This window comes from Marmota monax, unplaced genomic scaffold (genome assembly GCF_021218885.2).
Source record: "Marmota monax isolate L192 unplaced genomic scaffold, Marmota_monax_Labrador192_F-V1.1 WCK01_AAM20220418_F8-fsc00173, whole genome shotgun sequence".
NCBI lineage: Eukaryota > Metazoa > Chordata > Mammalia > Rodentia > Sciuridae > Marmota > Marmota monax.
The window spans coordinates 2,130,375-2,150,933 of NW_026694620.1; the positions used below are offsets into that span (position 1 = coordinate 2,130,375).

Sequence of the window (20,559 nt, forward strand, 5' to 3'; positions counted from 1 at the left end):
GAATGGTTATTACAGATGGCTGTTTCTTTCCTGACCTTGAAAGATGAATGAGCAAGAGCCTGAGAAAACTTAAGAGCAGAAAATGTGGTCTGTCAAGAAATGAACTAAGAACAACAAGTAGCACTTAAAAACTAGAGGGATGGAGAAGGGAAATGAGAAAAGGTAAGCTAAGGAATGCATTCAAGCAGCCCTAGTGAAAATAAAATAACACCGGCCAGAGCAAAAACCAACCAGAAATACGGGAACTGGATGGAAGCCACCTGTCAAGTTAAATTCATAATTTTCAACATGCATACTGCCAGCTTCTGAATTTTAACAATAACCTGAGACAGTCTCTGACTTTTAGAAATGAACACACTATCTGACAAGATACCTACACGAAAGCAGATAACTCTACTAGATAGTACAGAGTCAAACTGAAGTTATATGATACAAGCAAGAGCCATAATTCAAAGAATGTCAGTTTAAGGTATCTGTTCTATAAAAAGATACCAGGAACACTTTTCTAGAACTTTGACTAGTTAAGATTGCTTCTGAGTACAAGCTGTAACAGCAAAGCCTGTTGGCTGTACATCCTTGTATAGCCACACCCATAAGTGAAGATCACTTTAATGTTGGTGACATCATCAACTTCCTAAGCGGTTTTACTTTTAACTGTCACTTTATTTTAATCATATTATAGTAGAACACTTCATATCTGAACTACCTCCAAAGTACGTATGGTCTGGACCGCTATCAGTGTTGGATTCTTTCTGGTCTTTGGCAAATAAAACCCAGAATACTAGGCATTTAAAACTAAATTATAAAACATTTGATTTAAAAATCTCTCAATTATTATTTTTGTATCTTTAACCTGGATTCAGCCTTTCTTTTCTACACTTCTTCAATGCTGTATAATAGCTACTAATTACTCTTGTCTAAGATCAAGGAGGAGAATTAAATGTAAAATAATTTGTTTCCCATATGAAGCCTAGGTACAAAAATATTGCTTTTTAATAAAAAACATTTTTTCCCATCATTATGTACAACTATAATGCACAAGTAAAGAATGTGGGAAAAAGGGCTGGTTGGGATTATAGCTCAGTGGTAGAGCACTTGCCTAGTAGTGTATGAGGCACTGGGTTTGATCCTCAGCATCACATAAAAATAAATACATAAAATAATATAAAAGTGTTGTGTCCATCTACACTAAAAACATTTTTTTAAGTGTGGAAAAAATAAAAGAACTATAATATGAACCTCGGGTCCTTAAGAAAACACAAAAATGCAAAGATAGAAAAAAAAATACAATTATTGTTAACATTAATAAACATTTTAATCTCTGCATATCGAGGTATGTATCATGAGTATGCCTAAAGAGTAAAGAGCACACTTGTACTAAGTTCCAGTTACTGAACTCTTATTCCAAGAATAAAAGGCCAATTTTTCAGAAAGATGAACACTGTTGCTAGGGTTAGGAGAAAATTAGTTTCAAAACGAGAACAAAATTAGAAGAAAGTGCCTATGAAAATCATGACGACCTCACTTTCAAAAAGGAAAAAAGAAGCAGGGCAAGGTGGCACATTCCTGTAATCCAGTAACTTGGGAGACTGAGGCAGGAGGATCCCAAGTTCAAAGCCAGCCTCAGCAACTTAGTGAGGCCCTAAGCAACTTAACAAGACCCTGCCTCAAAATTAAAAAATAAAAAGGGGTGGGACTGTGGCACAGTGGTTAAATGTCCCCAGGTCCAATTCCTGGTACCCTCCCAACAAAAAAGGAGAATGACCAATATGATAGCTTCATTAATTTGCCTTCTTTTTACCTTGCTCATACAGCAATACAAACAACTGAGGCTATAATTTTGGACAGATACATTATATTGTGGAAGTCAGTGAAAAATGCATGCTAAATCAAATATTATTTAGTCATTAAAATAAAACCACATTTTAAAAAAAAACCAAATATCTTACCAGTTGGAATTCTCGTCGCCGGTCATAGGCATTTTGTATACCACTGTCTGCCCATAAGGCTCTTATAGCAGGAAGATATTGTAAAAAGACCCGTGTTTCCACCATTCCCTGGGCAGCCAAGGGGGCCCGGGTGTCAAACGCCATCAACTTGTCTCCATGTAGCTGGTTTTCATTATCTCCCCAAGGAATATGAAGCTTCTCTCGAGCATCTACCAGCACCCTCATACCTTTGTTTAAAAAAAAAAAAAAAGTGTGGGGAAGAGTCATTAGACGCTAATATAAGCTTTTATTCTAATTTCTTAAAAATTTAACTACTCAGGGCCATCTACAAAAGTGAAGTGGAGACCAGCAACAAATCAAACACCTGTATCTTCTCAAGGAAAAATGTTCTCACACCTTCTTAAGTTTTACAGTCTTGAAGAGCAAATACTATTAACACAATCACTCTTTTTGAAAAATTTTAATATGCTGCAATTTATAAAATAATTTCTGGAATGGAAGGTGGTCAAACCAAACTAGGAGAAGAAAAAGAGATTATTCTGTATAGCCTACTGTCTTGAAGACAAGGGCTGCAAACAAGATTTTTATGAGCCCATCTAAAAGACATTTATTTACAAAACACTAAGAATTATATAACGTCTTCAGTTTAGTTCCTTAGTACCCAATACTGAGTCTTGTAGGAACACATTCAGAACCCCAAAATTTCTCCCAAACCAAGCTTCAAATCAGTGTAAGTCACAGAAAGGTCTTAGATTTTCCTAAAAAAGGGAGGAAGATCAACAGAAAAATGATTTAAAAACAGGTATCAACTCACAAAGGATAGTTCAAACTATATATTTCTAGCACTGAACTGTTGTTAACTTTTGGTCCATCTTAACAATCTATCACGAAGTCATTTATTTGAAAAACTGAAAAACCATTTTGCTGTTAATTTTCTGATCACGCCAACTCAAAAAAACTGGATGCGTAATGGCTTCACCTCAGAATGATGCTCAAAATAGGTCACACTTAGGACTTAGTTTACATGAAGAAGCAGGTGTTTACCTAGCCCACAGTTAACATGTTGACTCTATTCATTAACGTAATTCCTCAAATTCACCTGCACTGGGATACAAAAGTACCTTCAATTAAGGACTGGCAAGGCAGAGTCTGCAACTCTGAAAGAGACCTTAATTAGTATGGGTTAAACATTCAGGCAGGCTAAATACAATTGTCTTTTACAGTTTAACTGCAGAGGTACCAAGGTTAAGAGCTGGTTGCTGTCTGTGAGCTCCTGGCCTAGTGTTCACCAGTTACTGCCTCACAAACCCTCCCTCTCCAGGCAAACCCAGGGAGGGGGGGGAAAGTGACATTAAGGAGTTGCTTATGACTTCCTGAACAAGAAACCCCACTTAAAATACACTGCTTGAAAAGGCCTGCCATTTGCAGCAATCTCCTAGACAAAATGTTCCACAGATAACATAAGGAGAATTATGATGCACCTGACATCTCAATTCTGTCAATGCCTTTTATGTAAAAAAAATATCTGACACTAGAAAAATGAGAGCTGGTTCTTTTAAATGACAAAATAAAAACCACCTTTCCGATTTCTTTGTCCAGAAATAAAGACCTGTGTATTTTTCACTTGAGAGCAACGTTTAATTTTAAAAATACTGTCAAACAGGAGCAGAGCCTATTATCCAAACTAACAGTGATTCACTGATTCCACCTGTACAGGATCCCCATCACTTTTAGACGAAAGTTTTCATACTGCCACACAATTTCATTTAAATAGAAAAAGCAGGACCCTCCCCTTTTCTCTTGCGCCCAGTTATCTAGCAAAAAAAAAGAAAGAAAAACAGGGAAAGATGTTGCAGGATGATTAAAGGCACACATCCTGTAACACTGGGGAGAAAAACCACTCGTGCTAGTTTTTCTACGTAAATTGCATGGATCCACTCTTCCCTGATGCCAAAGGTGACACCCTCAACTTTCGCAGCTTTGCCTAAGCTGGCCCTGGGGGCCGTCACTTTGACAAGAGACAAAAGTTTCCTTAACGCGATGGTTTCAGAATTCCCTTGCTCACCAGCCGGGCCAAGGAAGCCCGGGAACTGGGAGCGCCCTCGACCTTGTGGCTGGGTCACCCACCAGGCGCCGCGAGGCTCGCGCAGGGGGCTGATCTCGGGTGGTCCTGCCTGGCCTGCAGCGAGGAGGGCAGGGGAGGTCACTCCGCACTCCGAAACGCCCGGCTCGCCTCACTTCCCTCTCGGAGGGGGCGAGGCCAGCGGCGGGGTGTGGGGCCGGCAGTGACCGCCACCCCGGCCCCGTCTCACCTGGGAGCGACGGCACCCCGGCGGCAGGAGCGGGGCCCGGCGCACCCCCTTCCCGCCCGCCCAGCAGCCGACCCCGGGCCGGTGCCCCGCCGCACACTGGGCTGGCGAGGGCGGTGCCCCGCCCCGCGCCCGCCGCCGCCCGGGTCCCCGGGTCCCCGGGTCCCCGCGCCCCCGGCCCCGGCCCGGCACCTTTGATCACGTTGCTGTAGATGGTGGGGCGGAACTCCTCGCGCGCGCGCTGGTCGAAGTCCTGCCCGTGGATGATCCTCATCTGCTTCAGGAAGGTGGACTTGCCGCTCTCGCCCGCGCCCAGCAGCAGGATCTTCACGAGCCGCTTCACGTAGGTCTTCTCCCGCGACAGGCATTTGTCGATCTCCTTGGACTTGCGCTGCTGCTCGGCCTCGCCGCTCGTGAGCACGCAGCCGGGGAAGCACACGGACAGCACGGACCGCGACGGCAGGAAGTCCGCCATCTTGCCGCCGCCGCCGCCTCGGCGGGCCCCTGCGGCTCCCTCCACCTCCTCCACGGGCGGCGGGCGGCTCCGGCACCCCGGCTCGAGGGCGGGGAGCGCTAAGGCGGCCCGAGCGCGCCCGAAGAGGGAGGGATCCAGCGAACTGACTCGCAGGGCGGGCCGGGCAAGGCGGGCCTGGCGAGCCGGGGAGGGAGGGAAGGAGGGCGGGCCCGGGAGGGGCGGCGGCCCCGAGGCGCGCGCGCACGCTGCCCCCGGGGGCGCGCACGCCCTCACGCCGCGGCCTCTCCCGTCCCCCACACCTCCGCGGGCCGGCCTGTCACGCGCTCGCTTCTCCGCCCGCTGGGCTGCTGCTGTCGCCGAGCGCGCACGAGGAGGGCCGGGGAGCTGCGGTCACGTGGGCGGGTCTCGCGCGCCTGCGGAGCCCAACTTTCTGTTTTCCTTTATCTGCTCCCACTTTTGCGCGGAAGCCCTCGTTCTCCGAGCCCCGGAGGCCGGACGCCAGATCTGCCTTTGGCTCCGTTTCTGCCCGACCGCTGCCACCACCCTTTCTCCTAGGTAGCGCACCCGCCGTCTGCTGTCACTCCCTCCTGCCTCACGTCGAGGCCAGTGGCTGCGAGATCATTCCAGCAGCCGGCACGAGCCTTGGAAGGTGTTTAGTGCCTTTTCTTCAGGTGACTCCCTGCCTCCCGAAGACTGGAAGGATAACTAGATGTGTCGATCGCCGTCTTCCCACCTCTTTCTGGCATTTTCTGAGCCCTGCAAAGGGCCTTGGTTTGAGGAGAAAGAACTGGAATTGACGTCTGTCTGAGATGTGGTAGGAAAGGTTGTTAATGTCCCCTTTAATGTGGATTCCCACCCACGTTACGACCTCGGCAGTGCTTTGGCTCTCTGAAATTAGAGAATGAGGAGGAGGGTGAGGTCATGGTAAAAATCCCCCTGCACCGGACACTGCGATGCAGTTTCTTCCCAACAAGGAAGCAGATAAGCAAACAGATTGAGAACTGCAGCAGGCAAATTTTAGGTTTCCTGCCAGACTACAGAGGATATGACCAGCAAGAGACTTTTTTCTGTCCTCACGACAGATTAAGGCCAGGACACCTGAAAGGGCTGCCAGGAGACAAGCGACAAGTGACAGCTGGGTTGGCAAAGTGACTGTAACAAGGACCCAGAAGCCGACTTTTTCATTCTTGGTATTGAGCTTCAAGTGGAAAAGCCAAAAGTGGTTTGGATTGTCTACTTTTGGCAGTGCAACACAATGCTCCTTGGTTTGGGCTTCAGAAACTTCCTGTGTTAGGGAGTTGGGGTAAAAGGTCAACACTCTGAGAGGCTTGTGAACAAGTTTAAAAATCAGTGCTAATCAGTCTGAGTTGGGTTAGTGACTGAGAAGCCTCATGACTCAATTCTTCAGTTGCAGTAAACAATGCCTATAGTTGGATTATCTCTTGCTGGACTGGCCAGGCCCATGGGGTGGACATTCTACAATCTACAAAGTGAGGTAGACTCCCCTCTGGTATCTGTGGGTTACTAGGATCAGGATCACTGGGCAATGCTTTCAGTCTGAATGTATGGCAAAAGTCAACTCTGGTTGGAAGATCTCCCTGTGGTCTCAACTAATGTTAGGGAGGCCTGTTCCTAAACCATGAAAGTACTAGCCACTGCCAAGGACAGGGACATAGTGCCAGCTCCCAAGCCCTTTTTCTGTTTTTACTCCAGGTGCTAATCTGAACTCTTCAGCAAAAACAGGAGGGAAGCCTCTAAGTTAGGCTAGTTAACATCTTCTTCCTAAAGTGTGTTCAACGTAATGGGAAACAAGGATGCCTAGGAGGCAGGAAGATATTCCTGCCCCACCAGTTCATGTTGTGACATGTAGACAGCAGAGAAGCTGCTCAAAGCCCTGCGTGGAACCTTGCTCGGCTCACGTCAAACCTGGCTGCTCTAATCAGTGTTTCTGAAAGACATCTTTTGGCACAGCCCAGGGTTTGGCTATAGCCATCCTACTTCTTCTAACTGGTGATCAACACATCTTGTGAATTATAACCGTAAAAGTGGAAGAGAGTTTGGTGGTGCCTTAAAAAGTTAAACATAAGGGCTGGGAATGTGACTCAGCAGTTAAGTGCTCCTGTGTTTAATCCCTAGTACCAAAAAAATAAAAATAAAAAGAAGTTCAACATAGATGTGACCTAGCAATTTCACTCCTGAGATATAATATACACCCCTAAAGAACTGAGGTGTTCAAACAAAACTTGCACATCCATGTTCATGGCAGCACTACTCAAAATAGTCAAGGGTGAAAATGACCAGCGGATGAATGGTAAACTGATATATCCATGCAATGGAATTATTCAGTTATTAAAAAGTAATGACATACTGATACATGCTACTACATGAACTTTTTTCCACATTTTAAAAAAATTGTTGCATTATAGTTGTACATAATGATGGGATTTGTTGCCATATATTCCTACCTGCACACAATATAACAATATACTTTGGCCAGTATCACCGCCCCCCCAGCACTTTCCTCTTTCCTCCCTGCTTCTCTCCTCTAGGACCTTTTCCTCTACTGGTCTCCCTTTGTATGACATGAACTTTGAAAATATTATGCTAAATGAGGAAAAAAAAAAAGGCCACATATGTATTGTATGGTCTGGTTTATAGGAAATATCCAGAATAGGCAAACTCACAGAAACAGAAAGCACATTGGCAGTTGCCAGGAGCTAGGGATGAAGGCAAAATGGGAAATAACTGCTTAATGGATAGAGATTTTCCTTTGCGGGTGATGAAAGTGTTTTGGAACTAGATAGTAGTGATGCTTGCTGAACACTGAATGTGCTTAATGCCACTGATTTGCACACTTTAAAATGATCAAATGTGCTTGGTGTGGGTGGCTCATGCCTGTTATTCCAGCAGCTCAGGAGCCTCAGGCAAGAGGATCAGGAGTTCAAAGCTAGTCTCAGCAATTTAGCAAGTCCCTAAGCAACTTGGCTAGACCCTGTTTCAAAATAAACAAAAGTGCCTGGGGATGTGGCTCAGGGGTTAAGCACCCCCTGGCTTCAATCCGTGGTGCTAATAAATAAATAAAATGGTCAAATGAAGGCAGGGCATGGTGGTGCATAACTGTACTCATAGATACCTGGGAGGCTGAGGCAGGAGAATTATGAATTGAAAACCCAGCCTGGGCAACACAGTGAGACCCTGTCTCAAAGTAAAATAAGTAAACAATAATAAAAATAATAAAATTGTCAAATGGTGAGTTTTATGTTATATGAATTTGACTACAAGAAAAAAAAATAAGTTAAGGAAAAGGTGTTTCCCTTAGTCACCGCCATCATTTAACTTTGAAGTTATGGCACAGTAAGGGCTGGGCATGTTGGCACATGTAATCTGTAATCTTAGCTGCTCAGAGGCTGAGGCAGGAGGACCACAAATTCAAGGCCAGCCTCAGCAGTTTAGTGAGGCTGTAAACTCAGTGGTAGGGCCCTGCTGGGGTCAATCCCCAGTATTCTGCTCTCCCCACCAAAAAAAGAAAGTATCACAGTGTGTATGTCATGAATAGAAATATCGCAATGTTTATTTTAAAATATTACCTACGACATCTTATTTACAACATAAGTCAATCTACTAGTTGCTCCAGATTACATTACGGGATATTGATATTTTGATTTTCAGATAAGTTGTTTCATAAGTAGGAAAAGAAATCCCAAACTTTTTAAGGGAGTGCAGAGTATATTAGAATTGAATCTGCTGGATGCTGTTTCCAGCAGGTCCAGATGTAAATTCATTGGAAACATCTGTATTGTCGCTAGCTAGTTAATCCATATGCAAATGAACTATTTAGATGCCCCCTGGAGCTGTGTTAAAAGCACAGGAACAGTTGATGAGTTGCAGTGTTTGTTCTTGCTGGAAACTCAATGTTTAGTGGCAAACAGTCTTGCAAGATAAATAATGAAAAGTCTGACTAAAAACGAAACACATTTCCAAATGGCTTTTCTCCTCTTGTCACATAGGATGGAACAAGTCCTTTCTAATAATCCTGTTATTCTTGAAATCTACTATTTGTACTTTGTTCTTGGAACTGAAAGAAAGGCTTCTATGTTATAGTCACGAGTTATTTTCAATTTTTTAAAAATGGTATTACTTAGATTATTTACCATATTTTGTGCCAAATAACTTTGGGCTGTTTATAAAAATCAGGATTATCCACAAAGGACAAAAATGTGTCACCCTCAGACATATTCAAAAGAATGTGCCAGAGGCTCCAGGAACAGTTCCAATGAGGAGTTTAAAAAAAAGATCTTTTTTTGAATGATGGGAAATATAATTTAAATAAATGTTTAGCTTGCCAAGGTGACTACTCTCCACACAGAACAAGGCAACACCCATTTAGATGTGTTTATTTAAAAATCAGTCACATTACTGGATGATTAAACCTTGGGTTAATTTTCTAATGAGGCTGGTGACACATCTAGCAGTCTTATTACACAACTCCCTTCTGTCTCACATCAATATAAAATAGGTGGGTTCTGATGCATCTTACAGATAAAGCAGCCATGGGCTTTTCCTATTCTTCCCTTCGCTGCCAGGAAGGCAAGGGAATCCCCAAGCTGTCCCATAATACAAACCTCTTACATATGCATGATAGTTTAAATGCCTCAAAGCACTCTGACCTAGTTATCTCATTCACTGCTCACAATAGCCTGACTAGGAACACCCCAGCATTAACCTCACTCTCATGGGGCCCAGGGAGAAGCCCACAGGAGGAAATGCTTGAATGACTCCCTCCAAGCCTCGTTTACTGTGGCCAGTCGCAGAGCAGGGACTGGAAGCTCTCTCTCTCTTGACTCTTAATGCCCTGCAATCTCTGATATTGCCAAAATAGCCCCCGTGCTTGGAATGTCGAGGTGTGTGAAGTTCAAGCTTGAGACAAGAGGCTAACTGTACTTAGACTTGAGGCACCAGGAGTCCAGTAGTTTTGTTTGTTGGTTGGTTGGTCTGTTTTTCCAGCCCCTTCCAGGCTGCCTGCCACCTTGAAGCTCCCCAGCTGTTAGGCTGATTCTATTAAGATGTTCCGTACTTTGAGCTCAGGCAGTGCTTGCAATATGTTCCAGGTGGCTGATGGGGAAATAAGTCAAGAGGAGCTGAGCTAATAGCAATATTTACCTGGTGTCTAAACCCCACACATTATTCACTTAACAGGAGTTAGATCTGAAAGGGCAACTTTTTTCGGTAATGAGATTTGATGTTGCCCTTACCAGAGTAAATTTTTTCATGTGGAAAGTTTCATATGAAACTAGACATGTGGAATTGAATTGTGGGTGGTTTTGTTTGTTGTTGTTAATAATGGAAAACATGACTTTAATTATTGGCTGTATTTTTCTCAGCCTCCGAAAAAGATCCATGAGCTTCTGATGACCAGTGGAGACGTCAGCTCATCAGAAGTCAGAAGCCAGTATTGTCTCAAAGACATGCACCAGCACCCATGGAAACAGCAGCACTTTGCTGGCTACATCAGAACCCTTTATGGGCAATCTGCGTCTGTCTGAGACTCTTTCTGAGAAACTTGAAAGGTCTTGCTCACTCCCTCTCCTTTATTTTGCCTTGCTACTTTTTAAAAGGAGGGATGCTTTTGCTATTTTCTTGCCTGTAAATGTTCTTGGGCAGAAATAAGTGAGGATTCTTGCACACGTTCTGTTTCTCCAGAGAAGATCAGGTCTGCAGTCTCAATTCATTCCTGGTAGCAGCAGCCTTCTTTCCCTGGGAACTCTGGGTTAGCAGGCTTGGACCTGCTGCTTCCAGCAACCACACTCCGACTGGCTGGCTGGCTGGTCTACAGGTAGCCTCACATGTCACGGCCTGCAGAGTTGGAGTTGACCTCAGAGCAAAATGCCAGGAAGTGTCAGCTGTTGAATTTATCGAGCAGTAAGAGCTCACCCAGCGGCGCCGAGAAATAGTTCATGTGACCTTTTTCCAGACTACTGCAGACTGGCTCCCAGAACAAATCATGTCATCAATTAGTCTTTCTCCAAATTCCTATATCAGCTGCTAAGGAAGAAAAACAGCAAGCTCATAGGAGGATTCAGGGGACAGGAGCAACTGCTGAGTCAGAACCACAGCACAGCATCGGGCGGCTTCCAAGAGGAGGCATCAGAAGTCCTCCTTCTGCTCCAGTTATTAGCCTTCTCTTGACATCCCCCAACAGGGAGAGGTGGGGAGCACATAAAAGCCAGGGGAAGTGGCTCCGTGATTGTGATTGCTTCAGCTGCAGTAGGAAGAGCTCCTTAAGTAGCGAGGTAACCCACTATCCTGTCCAAACCCACCTGACTCATCGCAGACTGTGTTCACTGTTCATTTTGTTTTCCAGAGAAGGAATGCAGCCCCGTGGGGGAGAAGGAACCTGGGTGAGAACTCAGTTAACAGACCCACCTTTGCCTTTCTCATCTGTAAAATGGAAGTAGTTATATCTAGAATCCTCCGGAAGATTAAATTGTAGGACAAGTGCACTCAGCGTCTGTCCACAGATGGAAGGCTTGACTGAGGAACAAGCGAGCCGCTTGGAGGCTTAGTAGTAATGTCATTGTCAGAATGTCTCCCTTTATCTTTCCTAAATCTGCGGGTTAAGCCTCTGGCTCAGGTTCACTCATGGCTGCCAATGTATCCCCCGACAGGATCTGTTTCTGGTTTCAAAGTTCTGATCACAATAAGAAAGACATGCATATGAAAGGTTTCCCCCAAATCTTAACTCTGAAGAGGGGCAGGGTTTATTAATATCCACCAGGAATCTCAGGAGTCACCTCATCAACCAGAAAGCAGAGGTTCAAGTGGAGATGTTGGCACTATACATTAAGCACATGGGCTGTGGCCAGGCATGGTGGCGTACAGCTGTAATCTCAGTGGCTTGAGAAGGTGAGGCAGGAGGATCGCAAGTTCAAAGCCAGCCTCAGCAACTTGGTGAGGCCCTAAGCAACTCGGCGAGACCCTGTCTCTAAATAAAATATAAGAAGGGGCTGAGGATGTGGTTTAGTGCCCCTTGGTTCAATCCCTGGTACCAAAAAACAAAAAACATGAGCTTTTGTTTTCTAATCTTCAAAATCAGCACAGTAACCTCAGAGTGTTTCCATCAGGGCTATGTGAGATGGCGGAGCAGCCTCTAATCAGTTCCCTCTATCAGAATGCTTACTTGTCCAATTGATGAACTGTCATCTATCATCAAGCCCGGGGGTAATGGAAGGGGTGACTCCTGGGCATGGCTGTTCATATTTTATGTAGACCACTCCCCCACTCTCCGTGTGCATGCAGACACCACTGGACAGCTGTCAGGCCTAGTGATGGACACTTCAATAGTACAGACCCCTTCAGGACAGACCACACCCAGAGAAGTAGGCTTGGCCTGCTTGAATAAGCAACTTTGGGGTCCTGGAACCTACAGTTCAGTCTGGGAGGACACCCAGTAAAGCAGTCAGGCAGGGGCTTCTCTTGCCTGGGGTACTGGCTAGAGTATGCAGTGAGATAACATCTAAATCACCCCCTTTCACAAGGGCCAAAATAGATCTCCAAAACTTCCAAATCCCCAGGATCTTGAAGTGGATCCTAATGGGGACACTTCGTACAGCTGAAACACTCCATTAAGTCATTCACTAGCCAGTCCTTGGTCCAGGACTGTTGGGCTCCTCCCAAAGGAGCCTGCTTAAGGCTCTGGTTGTCTCTGTTCTTCCCAAAGCCATTCAGGGCAGGAAGCCAAAAAGCACTATGGAAAAGCAGATGTATAATGTTTTGAACTAAGTAAGCCTCCGTTACCCCATCATCCTGGGTTTCTGCAAAGTGAGGAAGTGCCTTTCAGGAGGAGGTAACCTCATCCCTTCCACGGGCTGGCCACAGGCAGGGCCTGATTCCCCTAAGACTTTCCTCCTTATATAAGCCAAGTATGTGTTCAGAAATGTTGAGAGGTGGTGGGGTATGGCTTCCTGGTACAGCACTCACCTATCGTGCTTGAAGCCCTGGGTTTAATTCCTGGCACCAGCCACCCCACCACCACCAAAAAAAAAAGCTGGGGGAGGGGCTCTCGTTTAAAAAAAATAACAACTACTGCCCTAGGTGGTTTGCTCTCTTAGAATTGAACCAATCACTGAGACTCTTAGTAAATATGTTACAATTAAGGAATTGGGAATTGGGGATGCTGTTTAACTCTTAGTTGGACAGTCAGGCATTGCAATAGGCTCACCAGGGGAAGTACAGTGATTTCTAAAGTCTAAAACTACATGCCTATAATTTAGGTCTTGTTTCCAGAAAAATTTACCCCTCTCTTCCCTATTGTTAATTATTTCATCTTTTCCTGAAGTGGGGGAACAATAATAGCTGTGAGTACTTTATCAATAGGAAGGAACTGCCTACCATCCTAGCAATTTGGGAGGTTGAGGCAGGAGGACTACAAGTCCAAGGCCAGGCTCAGCGATTTAGTGAGACACTCAGCAACCTTGTGAGACCATGGCTCAATAAAATAAAAAAGGCCTGTGGATGCTGCTCAGTGGTAAAGCACCCCTGGGTTCAATCCCCAGCACCAAAATAAAATAAAATTAAAAAGTTAGAAACTATGAGATTTTCTGAGAAGCTTTCCCCCACGTCCAGCATCGCCTTCTCACGGAGTAACAGCATTTCGTTAGGGAGATGTTGCTATTGACAAATTGCTGTTGTAGTTAATCGTTGCCCATTTTAGTAACTCTCAGCCATTCATCTAAGATGGCCAGCAGTGTTAAAACAAACAACAAACGGAAGTTCTCCCTACTTGACTCCCAGTCCACCTGTCTCCCCTCCTTCCTATCCCTTGCTTTTTGGGTCTCCTACCCTTGGCTGGTCAAGGTTCCTGGCCTCAGGTTCTATGGTATCCTTGCTTCCTTGTACCATGGCACTTGTCACACTTGATTGCAACAGTCCCCTCCCTTGCCTACCATGCCAAAATGTGCCTCCTTCAAGGCAAGGGACATGCTTAACTTACTCTGTATCTTTAGCATTTAATGTGACATATAATAAAGGCTTGATAAGTGAACATAATTTCAATGAGGATACACTAGCTACCTTTACTAACCCTCTTCCTGAGTTTCTAAGGATGAGAAGCTGGATTTGCAGGATGCCAGGACCCTAGCAACCCAGGCAGTGACTAGAGTGGGGACTTTTGTCAGAACCAGGGCCCTGGGGCTTGCTGCACAAGGTGCTGACTTGGAATGACTAGATACACATGACGGGTTAGTGAATGGCTCCAAGTGGGTCTGTGTCGGGGTGGGAGTGGGGTTACGTCAGCACACGACAGGCGTCAGTTGAGAAGCCTGCTCATAGGGGCCAGAAGGACAGTCATGTCTCCCTGTAAGCACAAGGTAAGCTACCACTTGGGCCATCCATTCCCCAGCAGACACCTACGGAAGCCCACTCCTGGCGGGTGAGAGCTGGGGTCTGGAAGAGCACTCCTGAATGGTAAGCAGGCAGCACCAAATCTCAGCTCTGCCACCTCACTCATCTATGAACATTCTGTCTTGGGTCACTTAAATTCTCTCTTTTTTGGGGGGAGGGGAGCGGTTACTGAAAATTGAACCCAGAAGCACTTAATCACTGAGCCACATCTTCAGCCCTTTTTAATTTTGAGACAAGGTCTTGCTAAGTTGATTAGGGCCTTGCTACATTGCTTAGGATGGCTTCAAACTTGTGGTCCTCCTGTCTCAGCCTCCCAAATCACTGGGATTATAAGCATGTGCTATCACACCAGGAGTATTTTCAAGCAAGTTTGGGTGACACGTGCACTGTTTTAGGTAAGCTTTTCTGGGACCAGTGCCTATGAGAGGATGGAGAGAGGAGAGATCCCAGCTAGGGACAGCAGGGTGGAGGCGGCTGTGGTGACTCAGGTGTGTGGAGATGACGCTTGACTAGTGTGAGAGTGGACAGGACCTTCCAGAGACTTTACAAAGTCAGGACCCATAGGACTCCCAAACCAGCCAGGCTCTTTAGAGAGAGGTTGAGGAAAGGAGAGGTGGTCTGTGGGGCATGCTTGACCCTGGAGGTTGAAGAACCTAGGGTAGCTCTGCTGGTTAGAAAGTGACTCCCTAAGTCAGACAGCCAAACCCAAGCTCTGGAGTCTGTTTTTTTTTTTTTTTTTAATGGATTTTTTTTTTTTCTTAAAGCAAAGGTATAATTTATAACTCCAGCCCCACCCTCTGAATCACAGGGCAGCCCTGGACTTTGCCCAGTCTGACATTGAGAGAGACACTCCTTAGTCCCAGGGAACACTTCTTTGAGGTGCTAGGTCTGTGCGGGAGCCAGATCAAGGGGCCTTCGTTCTCAGAAGTCAGGGGAAGGGCTGGGCAGAGAGCCCTCTGCTCCCTGGCTGGCTTTTTCGTACTGCTAACTTCTTCTCTGGGGATAGTTTGACTTCCCAGGTGAACTCAGGCGCTCCTGCTGGGAGGAAGGCTCCCAGAGAGGAGAAGGCTCCCCCTTCTCCTGCCCTGAGTCCTGCGACCCCATTTCTATGTGGACAGGGTCCAGATCAGAAGTGACCATCCAGGGGCTGCTGGTATGGTTGGGGGCTGACCCACGGACCAGGCTTTCTGCGACCTCAAACAAGCCCAATGCTGCATTGTTGGGGGAGCACCTGGGAGTGCCTGCACTGGGCCAGAAGGTGGGGAGATGCAGGGGAAAGAGGTGCAGCAGCCTGGCCAGCCGGCCGGCCACTATGTAAGTGCCCTGTGCCACAGTGAGAGCAGGGACAGCTACCCAGGGCTCTAATAGAACATATCAACCAGCCTGGGAGGTGGGCGTGAGTTTTGAAAGAAGAGAACAAGAAGAGGGAGAATTCTGGGCAGAGGAACAACTTGGAGTGAAGACATGGAAGCAGGGTGTGAATATGGAATACTGGGGTGAAGACGGTGGTGGTTGCTGAGCCCTTGCTATGGGTGGGGTACTGTCCAAGGGCTCTGGCCTCTTAGCCTTCTCCCATTTCCCAGATGGGGAAACTGGAGCTCCCAGCAGTTAAGCAGTAAAAGTGCACTTGTCCAAGGTCACCCTCAAGGCCTGGTGCTGATCCAAACCCATAAATGCCTGACTCATGCAACCTCCTTAAGCAGCACAGATCTGCAAACCACCAAGCATCCTATCGGGAGCACTGAGGGAACCGACACTGATCTACAAATGTTAGGTTTTATTGTTTTGATGAGAGGACTAAAGTCTTGTACTCAGGGTGTCACGAGGTACTCCCTGTTGCTGACTGGAATAAACTAGAAGAATCCAGCAGGTAGTTCTATGCGCTGGATGTGAAGGGGATACCTAAATCACTGTCGTGGCTCTGCTTGGCCACAGTGTGGGGTCTGCAGGGTGCCGGGAAGCCCCCACCCACAGTGTATCCAAGTGGCTCTGAGCCCCCCTGGGCAGGGTGGGTCTGGGCAGGCACTTCCGCCCACCACTGGCTGGGCACTGGGCCCAGACTCCAGGCTTTTCTAGGTCAGGCGGTTCTATCTTCAGCCTGGCCTGAGGATACAGTTTGTGTAAACTGCAGACATGCCGACATGCTGTGTAAACAGAGACTATCTCCCACTCCAGCGTTTCCTCTGGGGAGGCTCCTCAAAATGGGAGACTCCATTCCAACTTATCAACTTGAGCTTCCTACCCTGATAGGAGGAAGCTGTGAAAGTCCATTTCCTGGTATTGCCTTGACCCCACGGCCACAGGCTCCTGTGGAAGCAAATGCCCCATAGAGGAGAATTTTTTCACCTCCCCAAATCCATTACCCAGCCTCCAATCCCCCACATCAAACAAATCTGCAGAAGTTTTGAACATGTTTTCAGCCAAACCCTATCCCCTTAACGTTTACTTTTTAACTCCAGCTGGTTTACACATGGTTACTTGGCCTTCCGGGCCCTCCTGGAACAGCTCGGCTGCCTCTCTCACTTTATTTATAAACTATTTTCCCTCCCCCAATGTCAGTCTACTTGTCACCGGCCCTGACAGAGGTCCTGCTCACCTTGGTAAACATCTCTGCACACTTCTCCTCCTTCCCTCTTGCCCTTCCTCTCTTGCCAAGTCCTAGTGAAGGGTAGGCTGAGGGAAAACATGGCTGGGTTGTCTCTTGTGATCTAGCTGAGTCTGATGGGAAGTTCCCTTGCACTCGGACCTTCCTTATGCTCCCTGTCATTTGGGCTGTAGGACTCACAGCCTCTGCCACACAGTTCAGTACTTGTGGTGGCCAGCCTCCAAGATGGCCCCACTGAGCCTCTGCTCCTGGTATTCCTGTCCTTGTGCAGCCCCTCCCCCAATGGGCAGGACAAACCTGTGTAACCAGGATACTGTGGCACAGAGTATGACTTACTTAAGACCTCCTGGCTTTTACCTTGCTCTCTTAGGTTACTTGCCAGGGGGGAAGCCAGCCGCCATGCTGTGAGGATGCTCAAGCAGCTCTCTGAAGGGCACCATGAGGTGAAGAATCAAGGTCTCCTGCCCATAGTCTGCACTAACTTGGCAGCCAAGCAAGCAAGCCAGCCATCTCAGAAGCAGACCCTAGTCAAGCCCCAGGCAGGCCCCAGGCAAGCTGGTCTGTAACCTCGTGAGAGATCTTGGGCTAGCACCATGCCACTGTAAGTTGCTCCTAACTTCTCGACCCGCAGCAACTACATGGGATGGTAAATGTTGATTGTCACATTAAGCTGCTGAGTTTGAGAGTAATTGATTATACATCAATAGATAACTAATTCAGAACTGAAGTAATCAAATGGCAATAGTAGCAGTTATTGTGATTGTTTGACAAGTGTCAGACACTGATTAGCACTTTATATGGAATATCTTATTTACCAATGTAGTCAGTGATAAAAGCAAGTGGGGTGCAGAGGTGCATGCCTGTGATCCCAGTGACTCGGGAAGCTGAGGCAGGAATGTTGCAAGTTTGAGGCCAGCCTCAGCAATTCAATGAGGCCCTAAGCAACTTAGCAAGACCCTGTCTCAAAATAAAAAAATAAAAACAGCTGGGGATGTGGCTCAGTGGTAAAGTGCCCTGGGTTCAATCTCTGGTACAAAAAAAAGAAAGAAAGAAAATTAAAAATAAAAATAAAATAGTAAAAGCGACAATTAACACTGACAATGTGGCCCTTACTGTCCTAAATGCTTCTCATGCATCATTCCATGAGGTCCTCATGATGGCCTCTGAAATAGGAAATATGATTGTCCCCCTATGATTCCTGCTTTATACTCAGTCCCTGCCCCACCCCATCCATGGTGATGCATTTCAGGATGTTCCAAGTGTGCTTGAAACCTCCACAGGTTCTAACGCTTATGCACAGTTTTTTTCCCCTATACATACATGTCTTTAATGAAGTTTGATTTATAAATTAGTCACAGTAAGAGATCAACAATACTAGTTAATGATAAGGGGCTGGAGATGCAGTTCAGCAGTCGAGTGCCTGTCTACCACGTGGGAGGGCCTGGGTTCAAGCCCCAGCATTGTGAACAAAGCAAAACAAAAACAATAGCTAATAATAAAATAGAACAATATATTGTAATCCAAGTTATTTAAAACTTACGAATTGTTTATTTTGGAAATTTCCATTTCATATTTTCAGACAGCCGCTGACTTCAGGGAACTGAAACGGAAGGTACGCGTGGTCTACCGTGTGCAGCTGGCCCTCTGAATGCTCAGGTTCTGCTCCCACAGTTCAGTCAGCTGCAGATGGAAAATATTCGGAAAAAATTATATCTGCAACTGAACATATACGGACTTTCTTTCTCATAATAATTTCCTAATCCATATAATGTGACAACAATTTACAGAGCACTTGTATGGTATTAGGTATTATAAATAATCTGAGATGATTTTTAAACTGTAGGGGAGGGATGAGGATGTAGCTCAGTGAGCGTTTGCTTGCCTTAGCACGTGTGCGTCCCTGGGTTGGATCCTTCATGTATAGGGGAGAATTGCACAGGTTGCATGCAAACCCTGTGCCATTTTATATATGGGACTTGGGCTTCAGAGGACTTAGGTATCTTTAGGAAGTCCCAGAACCAATCCCCTCAGTATAATAGGTCATAACATTGTGGGAAGAGGTACTGGGAATTAAACCCAGGCTCTTTACCACTGAGCCACATCCCCAGCCCTTTTTGTGTTTTTATTTTGAGACAGGGTCTTGCTAAATTGCATAGGGCCTTGCTAAATTACTGAGGCTGGCCTCCAACTGACAGGCCTCCTGCCTCAGGCTCCTGAGTCGCTGAAATTACAGGAGCACCACTGTGCCTGGTCAGTAAGTGACACCTTGATGAGGAAATCAAGACAAAGAAGTTGAGTCTCATGTCCAGGGCATACAGTTGGGGACTGGAACCCTGCCTCTCTGGGAAGCCTGTGCCAACCACCCATCCTGTGAGTTGTTCTGGGCACGGTCTTGGCTCTCCAGCACTGGGGACTCTTTGCCTGGTGACGGTGGCTTTGATCTTTGCTTTCCCACCATGGGGTGCAAGTGATAAGGGCTGGATGCCTGTTTCAGCCTTCTGCACCCCTCAGCCGAGGACCGTCTTTCAGCTCCACCGTGGTACTTTCCTCTGAAAATACGGTGACGCTTTTTCTGGGGTGAGGACAACTGATGCCCCACAGAGGCACCACAACAATGGCACTGCACAAAGAAGAAGTGCATTTTAATTAATGAATTATTTAGTTTCTTTCTTTGTTTATTTGTACAACACTAGGAATTAAACTCAGGGGTGCTCTACCGTTAAGCTACACCCCCAGCCTCCTCCCTTCCTTCCTTCCTTCCTTCCTTCCTTCCTTCCTTCCTTCCTTCCTTCCTTCCTTTCTGGGTATGGAATCCAGGGACTCTTTACCACTGAGCCACATCCTACCCCATTTTATTTTGAGACAGTGTCTCAGGACGTTGCTTAGGGCCTCTCTCAGCTGCTGAGGTTGGTCTTGAACATGCGATCTTCCTGCCTCAGCTGGAGATGTAGCTCAGTGGAGAAGTGCCGCTGGGCCTGGGTTCAATCCCCAGTACCCAAAATAAATAAATGAACAAATAAGTAAGTAAATAAATAAATAAAAATTCATTTCATCCAACGTTTGTTGAGCTCCCAGTAGGAAGACTATACCATAAGGACTAATATGACAGAGGCCCTGCCTTCCTAAGCTCTGTTAGCCAGGAAGACTCATCAAAGTGTGATAAATTATTCAGATCATTTTGAGGGCCTGGACAGGGGCCGGGGAGGGCCAAGTGAGAGCTGAGCATGGAAGCTGCCTGACTTGGGTTTTCAAATTGGAACATCGTGGTCACAGCTGCCCAAGTGTTATCCAGTGACTGCTCAGCCTCTTACATCTGGAAGCAGGATGTCAGGCTGGATGGAAAGTGCTGCTCTTACATCCTGTTCCAAGGGCTTCCTGGAAAGACAGAAGAAAGGAGAAGAAAGCCCAGGCTGCTGAGTCCCAGCCTGCTTCTCTCCACGGAGCCGTGAGTCACCCTCGGGAAGCAGGCACAGAGCGCACCAGAGAACCCCAAACTTGACTAGGTTGTTTTGACCACGGCAGGAGACTGCAGATGTCCCAGGAGGCCTGTGGGAATGTGCACGGGAGCTCCGCCAGTCTTGGGGACACCCCTGGAGCCCCCATACCTTTCTCAGACTCCTGATGCCTTAGCTGAGCAGAGTGTCCTGACTCCAGGTCCAGCCCTAGAAGCCAGTGGGTGTTAGGCCCTGAGCTAGGAGCTGGGATTTGAACATGCTTAGGATATATCCTTGGGGTGCCTTGGGGTCCCTAGATCCAGTTGGAAGCATAATTTTAACAGACCCCATAGAACTTCAGGTAGACTCCACACCCAGTTAGTGTTCT

At 46.6% G+C, this 20,559-nt stretch overlaps 1 protein-coding gene and 1 long non-coding RNA gene across 2 annotated transcripts in view; one reads left to right on the plus strand and one right to left on the minus strand.

Moving 5' to 3' along the window:
- Positions 1–4,881, minus strand: part of Gna13 (G protein subunit alpha 13) — a 44,499-nt gene extending 39,618 nt beyond the window's left edge. The window contains exons 1-2 of the mRNA XM_046422655.2: positions 4,451–4,881; positions 1,950–2,176 (exon numbers count right to left, since the gene is read on the minus strand). Of these exons, the coding sequence (XP_046278611.1) occupies positions 1,950–2,176; positions 4,451–4,733 (510 nt within the window). The 5' untranslated portion in view covers positions 4,734–4,881. The remainder of the gene's footprint in view (positions 1–1,949; positions 2,177–4,450) is intronic.
- Positions 4,882–5,027: 146 nt separating this feature from the next.
- On the plus strand, positions 5,028–13,784 carry LOC131423327 (uncharacterized). Its single transcript, XR_009224727.1, has 2 exons — positions 5,028–6,228; positions 10,115–13,784. It is a non-coding gene; the product is annotated as an uncharacterized LOC131423327 (long non-coding RNA).
- The last annotated feature ends 6,775 nt before the right edge of the window (positions 13,785–20,559 follow it).